This window comes from Octodon degus, unplaced genomic scaffold, assembly GCF_000260255.1.
Source record: "Octodon degus isolate 3935 unplaced genomic scaffold, OctDeg1.0 scaffold00120, whole genome shotgun sequence".
NCBI lineage: Eukaryota > Metazoa > Chordata > Mammalia > Rodentia > Octodontidae > Octodon > Octodon degus.
In genome coordinates this window covers 8531136-8540316 of record NW_004524696.1, presented here as the reverse complement: position 1 = coordinate 8540316, position 9181 = coordinate 8531136, and the positions used below count along the sequence as shown (strand labels likewise).

Below are 9181 nucleotides of genomic sequence, written 5' to 3'. Positions count from 1 at the left end.
GAGAGAGCTCTTTATTGTTCATCCAGGAGCATACTGCAACTTCTTTTGCCTTTTGAATTATGATCTTTGTTATTTCCTATATGCTGCTTCTACAAGTATTAAAACATTTCAAGTTTGTATAACTAGAAAATCTTACATTTAGTTTTCAAAGGTATGTTTGCTAGGTATAAAATTCAAAGAGGACAGATCTTTTCTTTCAGTCCTTTAATTAGTCTAGTTTCTTATGCACTTTGTCCTTTTTTTTCTTTCTAATGTGGAATAAGATGCTATTTAATTTTGTTCTTCCATAACTAGTATTTTTTATGTATATGCTTTAATGATTTTTTCTTTATAATAAGTTTTGGACAATTTCATTTTTGTGTCTTGGTATGATTTTATTTAAATTTCTTTGCAAAATTTTCATTTTTCTTGGAAATGCAGTATTATAAGTTCAACTAAATTCAGAAATTTTAAATCTTTAAATATTTATTACCCACTCCTTTCTACTCTGAGAATTCTAATTATATGAATATAAGTTTCTTGGTTTTGATACAGTGAACTTTATGACTGATCTGTACATTCTTTTTTCATTTTTATTTTGGACAATTTTTATTGTTATATTCATTTATGTTTGTAAATAATTTATTTTCTTTTTTATAAGCAGAATATATTTATTGAGAGAAAGAAAAGCTCCTGTCCAAGAGAGGGACTGGAGGGGGGCCCAAGCGAGTAGTTTCCCCCAATAATTTATTTTCAATTTGCAATCTATTAAAAAAAATTAAACTTAAAAAAAGAAAAAACTAATTGAAGCTTTCTCTTTTCTCTCTCTCTCTCTCTCTCTCTCTCTCTCTCTCTCTCTGTCGTTTTTTCTTTTTTCGGAACCCAGGATTGAATTTAGGCCTTTGTGCTTTCCAGGGAAGCGCTTAATCCACTGACCCATCTCCCCAGCCCCATGTGCTCAGAATTTAAATCTGTCACTTGCTTCAATTCAAATATCCACTGTGGTTTCTAATAAAATCACAGTTATGACAAAGATGCTTTTAAGTTTCCAGTTTGACAAATGGCACTATAATGATTTAAAAACACCAAGAATACTGAATTAAAACAATACAATTTAAGACATGAGATTAAAAAAGAGATGTTCATAGACTGGGGACCATCAAGTGTACTTCATTCTTAGGCACAGTTAGCTGAGTTCATGGCTTCAGTCATGTGTCTGACTTCATGAAATGTGCAAAGACTTTGCATAATCGCTCATGGCATTATTTATAATAGCATGCAAATAGGGAATGGCCGTAGTGTCCAAGAGTTAGTTAAACCTTAAATTGCTTAGATAATTATAGGCATATCCTGGAATACTAGGCAGTTGTAGAAAAATTGTATGTGAAATTCACACATGGAAAAATTGCTATAATATGAAAACAGAACAAGATATTCAATTATAGGCTGTACGGTCAACTATGGCGTATAAAACTATGCTTGCAACAAATGTCAACAGTGACTAATTAGTATTAGAATTATAGGTGATTTTGACTTTTATAATACACAAGAATCACTTTTTTTTCAAATGAGAAACTATGAGTCCTTTTCTTTCAAATTTTTATTTTTATTAGTACATATTTGCAGTATATAATGATTACATTCATTGTGGAGTGTTAGTACATGCACTTAGCACATGCTAATTTTTTAAAATTTTCCCTTCCCCTTCTCTCTTTCCCCTTTTTTAAGATAATAGCTATATTTTACTTTGGCTTGGAGAGAGGCAAGCTGAATAATTAAAAGTTCCTTGTATAATGCACAAAATAAGCTTGAATGGGATCCTCCTGCTTTTCTTTAATTACTTCTAGAGGGTGATCTCAGGATTCAGGACAGCTCTCTTTGGGAGAAAAAGCATCAACATCCAGGGTTGAAGACTGGTTTCCTTGGAAGCAAAGTCTAAGAACCTCACAGATACCTGCTTCTTCTTTCCAGTTGGTTTGATTTAGCTGGACTTTGGGGTCTTCTTCAGTAACTGTTTGGAATGGTCATGTTACATGTTGCTGGTCTTTTCAAGATGTGAGCAATGAAAGAGAGTTGGAATGCAGGTATTTAAAAGCAATTTCCAAGAACTGCTTGTGATTTTTTTTTTTTTTGAGACAAGGTTTTGCTAAATTACTAATCCACTAAATTATTAAGAGACTTAAACTTTCAATCCTCCTGCCTTAGTCTCCGAGAGTGCTGGAATTATAAGTATGTGCCACCAAGCCCAGCTATTTGTGACCTTTGAAAAAAAAATTAAATATGGAAGGGGATGCAGCTCAGTGGTAGAGGACTTGCCTACCATAGGGCAAGTCCTGGGTTAAGACTTAATACTAAAGAGGAAAAGTTCTACATACAATTTTAATTTGGGAAAAAATAACCTAATGTTTATGCTTTTCTTGCATGGTTTAGAAGTGGTATGCACAAAAAATTTGTTCCAGGGGCCAGGGAAATATCTGGGTGGCATAAGTGCATGCCTGGCAAGTACAAGGACCTGGATTTGATCCTTGGTACTACATGCTGTGCTGGCCCTGCACCCTGTCAGACATGTGGTGTCACATGCCTGTAATCCCAGTGCTGGAGAGGCCGAGACAGGAGAATCACTGAGTCCGAGCTGCGTAGGGAGACCCTTTACCAAATAAATAAACAAATAAATAAAAGATTTTTTAAAATGTCCTGCCATTGTTTACAAGTATCTTACTATCTTTGATAATTAATCTCCTTATGAATTATAGTCTTTGATTATTTTGTTTTGTTGAGACCGGGGTCTTGCTATATAGCTCAGGCTGATTTTGAACTCACTATGCAGCCCAGGATGGCTTTGAACTTGCAGCAATCCTCCTGCCTCAGTCTCCTGAATGCAAGGATTATAGATGTGCAACATCACACACAGATGAATTATATTTTTATTTCATCTCTTTACTCTTATATTTGTTAAACTGAATTTTAGTGGTCTGGGAGTATAGTTCAATGGTAGAGCACTTGCCTAACATGTTGGGGCACTGAGCTTGATCCCTGGCATCAAAATATACACATAAACACATACGTAATTAAAAATGAGAATTCATATTATATAACTATTACCCAAAAAGAACAGTTTTTATTTTATCAGTATCAAGTGATTTTTCTAATATCTTCACTCTGCAGGAAAAAAAAAATCTTTGAAAGAGGTTAGTTGAATTATATACCATACTAATTAATGTATAGTTGATTAAACCCAAATACAGTTTTCAATAAAGTACCCTAATTTCCTGCAATTATTAAAACATTTTACACAGGCAGAATTCAGTACACACAAAAGCATAAGTGAAAAAATATTGCTTCTAGTCAGATGGAAGTCAGTGCAGACTCAGAACTCAGAACAAATAACCAACACACACTACTCTGCAGCCAGTGGAGTGTGATCACTGAACCGATCACTAACCATTACTAATTTGCCAGTCATAGGGGTCTATGCAGGGGACAGATGATCCTCGGCAACATGTTGTCTATCTACTTTCTAAATACATACAGGGACAGTGTCACAGATACTGCAGTTAAATGAAGAGTGACAGATAAAATGCCCAATATATGAGTTAGGGATCCCTCCTGCATAGGAACACAATCTTATGGTTTACACAATCCACATGAAACAACATAAGCCTTGTGTTATTAAGCACAACCTGATCCAAACAGACTTAAATTTCCCTCTTTTGTTAATTTAAAAGAACTTACTAGCTTTTAAATAAAATCTGACCTTCTGTAATGCTGTATTCAATGATTATATATATATATATATATATATATATATAATCATAGATATATATATATATATATATATATATATATAGAGAGAGAGAGAGAGAGAGAGAGAGAGGAAAGTTTTGACAAGTACCATGTAGTTTGATACCTACTATTTAGTAGGTTCCTGAGCTAATTTAAAACAGCCAGATAAAGTCTAAGCAGTTCAAGCAGGCATATGGCTGCCATAGAAACACCCAGCCTGGCCACATGCTCTTGCCTGGGTACTTGGGCTTCAAGAGATTAGAATTTGATGGTGGGAAGGTAGACAGCTTAAAATCCACAGAGCCTGAGAAGATGAAGCTTCTGGGAAGAGGGTCACATCTGACAGAACCTTAGTACGTAAAGCTGTATTTTTGGTCATACAATCAGAATTTTATTTTTGTTTTGTTCCAGTTTTTTCAAAAAATGTCTTACAATATTGCCCAGGCTAGTTAAAACTCCTGGTTTTCTAGTGTACAGCTCTCAGAAGTGGTTGGGTCTAAAAGTGCTGGCACTGAGTACAGAGGTCTATTTGAACCCTCACCCTGCTGCCTACATCCTGCACAGATTTGAGTTTTGAGTGCTTTCTCCACCTACCGTCACGAGCAAAGACATGCCTAGGCTTGGATGGTTACCACAGTCTGAGATGAACAGACAGAGGGACATCTGGAATGGGGTGGGTGGCACCTAACAAAACCACAGATCATTACCCTAGGTGGAAATAACTGTGACTTTCTGGGTTCCAAAACGGTATTCTACTGAGCCATCTCCCTGGCCCCCAACAGGTCTCTTTTAAGCAGTTCAGGGTAGTATATATTATTGGCTCTTATGGTATGTTCATATCATTTGTTTTTGATGATATTATTGTTGCTGATTTGTTGTTACCAGTGTGACATTGTTACTGATATATTTTGTTATTGATATTAATTGGTTTTCTTTGTATGCCATTATCTAAGATTACCTTTGTGTCATTAACAATACAAACCAAGTCCAAAGTGAATCACTGAAAAGTAGACACTAAAGAGGTCTCTATACTAGCAACGAAGTCTAGCTGCTATAAGTGCCTGCAAACTTCAGCACAAAGCAACAACAAAAAACTATAGAAACATAAGAAGGCAAAAAAAAAAAGCCTTAAAAACTTTCAACTCTCCCAAAGCTGATCCATGGTGTATTGAGGGGGAATAAAGCAAAATGAATTTTTCACTTAAAATATACACTTTTACAGAGCCAGTGAGATCGCTCAGCAGACTAAAGTGCCTGCTTAGGCAAGCTTAGACAAAATGCAGGGGCCATGGTTTGATCCCCAGCACTAAGGGCTGTGCCAGCCCCACCCCAGAGTGGGCTGAGTCAGCCCCCCCCCAAAAGTGCACTTTAAAAGAATTATGACAAAGAGCACCTCAGTATATTTAAAAAAGAGCAGTTGGGGGCTGGGGAGATGGCTCAGTAGAATAAGCGCTTCCCTATCAAGCGCAAGGGCCTGAGTTCAATCCCCATTTCCGGGGGGGGGGGGGGAAGCATTTGGAAATACTACTATTATTTTTTAAAGGTTTTTCATGTAGTTAAAAGACAATTCACTGAGATTGCATTTTTCAAGTTGAATGCAGTTTCCTAGTAATGCCCTTACCATTTGTTCTTTAAAACACTTTTCAATACCAGCTTGCACCATTAGGTCGTTCACATTCTTCTGTAAGTCCTTTATACGATTTCCCATTTCTTCCGGTACAATGTTAAGGAGAATTGTAGATATAGAACTGGAGTACAGAGTACCCAACCTACCATGCCCTCAAAGACCCTACTTCAGACCGCACCTGCTCAACATATGCGTGAATGTGTCATGTCAGAAGCATGACATGGTACTTTTAAAATGAAGGAATCAAAGCCTAACATCAGTGTAAATCTGCTACATTCCCTGAGTTTTTCTTAGTGTATGCTTTTAATCTTTAAGCTGTGAGCTTGTTTTGAAAACCTGGGTCACCTTACTTGGATATGGACTTGGGGATGTGCGTTTGGTATGTGTTAGCCAAACTCTGAGTACAAATATAATGGAAATTAACATTTTAGAATCAGCCTTCCTATGGTTTAATGTCATCATGCTTGAGAATCATTTTTGTTTTGTGTGAACTCATCTTCAAAATCAAAAGTTGAGGGGCTGGGGAGATAGCTCAGTAAATAAATGCTTGGCAAGCACAAGGGCCTGAGTTCAATCCCCCGTTCCGAAAAAAAAAAAAAAAATCAAAAGTTGAAAATAAGTGGTTCCAGGTGCAAATATATATTTTTTTAAGACTCAAAGCCTTCTGCTAGAGGTAAATGGTAATTAATGCATCAGGATGCCACATTACAGTACAAATGTAAATACTGGTAAATCCTAAGTAAACAATTAAACCCTTATGGCACAGCACAAAAAGATATCCCATGGTGATTTGATAATCCAAAAGCATTATTTATTAAAGATAGGAAAAGGATATTTCTGTTGTTTAATGTTGCAGTTAGAGCCTGAAAATGTTCTTGAAGTTCTTGAAGTAGATTTTCTGCCTGAAAAATTGACCCACAAGACAACTAAATAGAATTTTTACTATTGGTGCAGGACACTGTAGATATTGTGCAGTAACTCATCATATAGGGTCTTTTAGAGAGGTACCAAGTGCTGCAACAAACTGGCCATGCAAAACTACCTCATTAGCAGGATTTAAAATTCCTCAGACCACACAACGCAGTCCCTTGGGAATTCTTCAGAGGAACCAAAAATTATCGATGGCTTACCAAAAGTGACCATATCCCTCCTTATCATTGCAGTGTTTATTAGCTGGCCTTGAAATTTGAACTTCAACGTCTCTTTTTCACCGAGTTGTGCAGAAATGCTCCTTCCTAGGGCTGGCCAAATAGCTTAGCGAATTAAAGCACCTGCTTAGGCAGACACAGGGTCCCAGAGTTCGATCCCCTGGCCTGCTGTGCCGGCCCGCCCCCGGGGTGGGGCGCGCTGAGTCAGGCAATTGAGACTGGGCGTGGTGGCGTGCACGTGTAATCCCAGCACTTGGGAGGCTATGAACATGAGCATCACTAGGAGTCGGACCTACGCAGTGAGACCCTGTACACCCTGTACACCCTGTACATCCTGTCCTAAATACAAAAAAAAAAAAAAAAGGGAGAGAGAGAGAAATGTTCCTTCCTTTATACTTGGAATGTTTATTAGCTGGTATGGGCATTTCAGTTGGCATTGTTTACCAAATCATAAGCAAATACTGCTATTACAACTGCAAGCGTTTCGTATACGCTATTATCCTTACAGGTTGAAATCTACTCATGTATAACCCGAGTCTCCCCGTCCCCTTTGTGTCCCTCTCGAGAGGGAAGTTTAGTTCCCAGCATGACAAGTGCTGCTCCTACCGTATATGCAATCTAATCCTCTTAGTCCTAGGTGGCTCCTTTAATCAGGGAATATCTAATTTGGTCAGAAAAATGCTGATTAGTATGTTAGTCCACTTTTTTAATGTGTTCTGCGACTGGAATTTGCTTTGGCAAATAGGAAAGCAAGAATTGTGCTAGGAGAGAGTACGGCTTCAGTCCCGATTTACCCACGCGTGGGCAGGCGGGCCAGATTGTGAGAAGAAAGGGAGGAGACAAGGACAAGGTGCAGACCAAAGGAGTCGGAGCGGGGCTGGAGGATTGGGGGTGCCGGGAAGAACTCTGGGGGCGGCGCCAATCCCGGGAGTGGGCGGGACTTGGGCGGGGTTGTGTCGGGGCTGTCCCTGTGGAGGAAGGGGAGAATTCCGGGGGCGCAGTGGGTACTTCCTGCCCGCCGTCGGCCCCACCACCGACCTCAGTCCCAGGACCCCTGACCCGGACCCTGGGCCGCAAGGCGGTGAGGGTAGGCCGCTCACCTTGTCCCGCAGTTCATCCGCGAAGGGGGCTTCTGGCGCGCGGGTGTCCATGTGCTCCCAGCCGGCGTCGCGAGGTCGGCAGGCCAGCGGACTGGGAGGTCTCTGGGCCTTTGCGATGACCCGGTCGACAAAGAGGGGGAGGGGCGGAGCGCGCGCTGGTGCGAGCTAGACTTGTAGTCGCCAGTCCGGTTTGGCTGGGTTCTCACCGTCGCAGGTGGGTGGTAGTGGAGGGGATGGCTCCGTGGTGGAAGGTGTCGCTGTTTGTTGTTGTTACTGTGGCACAGGAGCACCGTGCGAAACTGCTGCGTGCACAGCCCAGCGCGCCGCGCACACCCACTAGCAGGCAGGGGGCGCCCGCGTCCAGAGCGCCCTCCTGGCACTGAACTATGCTCCCAGTCTCTCTGAGTCCAGCATCCTTCTAAAATACAATGTGTCAATAAATAAATAAATAAATAAATAAATAAATAAATAAATAAATAAATAAATAAAATACAGTGTGTCACCTCTTAATGAGTATCTAGAAAGGCTCTGTCCAACCGCCCCACACAGCCTAGACAGGCAAGTGGCATTGGACCATCAAGTCTATCATCTATGCGATCCCTGCCAGTTCTGTGACGCCATATCCAGCATTAAGAATGGTTATACGAAACAGATATCCAGTTAACATCTCCAGTTCTAATTTCAAGGAGAGTTTGAAAGCAAACTCATGCTCCTCTTTTCAAACCAGAGTTGTGGCTGGTGGGTCACCTGAGGGTTTTCTTCGAGGACCGTGATCTTAGGACTTTTTCCATATCTGCATCCCCCGGACTGAAGCTGGAGAGGGAGCAGGGCATGATTATCTGGGTAACCCCCAGTGACCTCAGATCCTGTACAGTGATACACACAGATGCCCAGGGTGCTCTAGTGTGCTTAGACAAAACCTGACGAAGTGTTCCAGCATCAGTAGTCAACAGGAAACTAGGATGAGATCTCACTCACGCCCACTGGGGGAGCTGAGGTAAGTAGGAGGGATGTGGGAACTCCAGCTCCTGACTCAATGTGCCACCACGGGAAAAGCAGTCTGGTGGGTCTGACAGATAAACAGAATTACGTGACCCACCCACTGTGCTCCTGAGTATATATCCAAGATAAGTGACACACAAGTTTTATAGCAATGTTACCGATAATGGTCAGAAAATGAAACAAATCAACGGATGAATGAGTAATAAATGTGATGTATCTATATGATGGTCTTGAATTTATGGCAATACTACCTCAGCCTCCTGATTGCTGGCTATATAGATGTGTGCTCCCATTCCCAACTATGGTGAATTATGTTCTTTAGGTCAGTGAATTGCATATCTCAATGAGACTATTAAAATTTTGATTTTGTTTTAATAGCATGGCTATTTTGTCATTTTCTGTGTCCCTTTTGTGTTTTCTTTCTTTCTTTCTTTCTTTCTTTTTTTTTTTTTTTTTTTTTTTTTTTTCCCTTTTTTTTTTTTTTTTTTTTTTTTTTTTTTTTTTTTTTTTTTTTTTTTTTTTTTTTTTCTCCAAGAGACCTG

The 9181-nt window shown here is 39.8% G+C and overlaps 1 protein-coding gene across 1 annotated transcript; it reads right to left on the bottom strand.

Annotated features, from left to right (window-relative positions):
• Positions 1–1604: 1604 nt before the first annotated feature.
• On the bottom strand, positions 1605–7956 carry Hsbp1l1 (heat shock factor binding protein 1 like 1). The gene is made up of 4 exons (XM_023700082.1): positions 7638–7956; positions 6225–6291; positions 5384–5478; positions 1605–2023 (listed from the first exon to the last, which is right to left on the bottom strand). The coding sequence occupies exons 1-4, from the start codon at positions 7686–7688 to the stop codon at positions 2009–2011; spliced, it is 228 nt and encodes a 75-aa protein (XP_023555850.1). The 5' UTR covers positions 7689–7956; the 3' UTR covers positions 1605–2008.
• Between the last annotated feature and the right edge of the window lie 1225 nt (positions 7957–9181).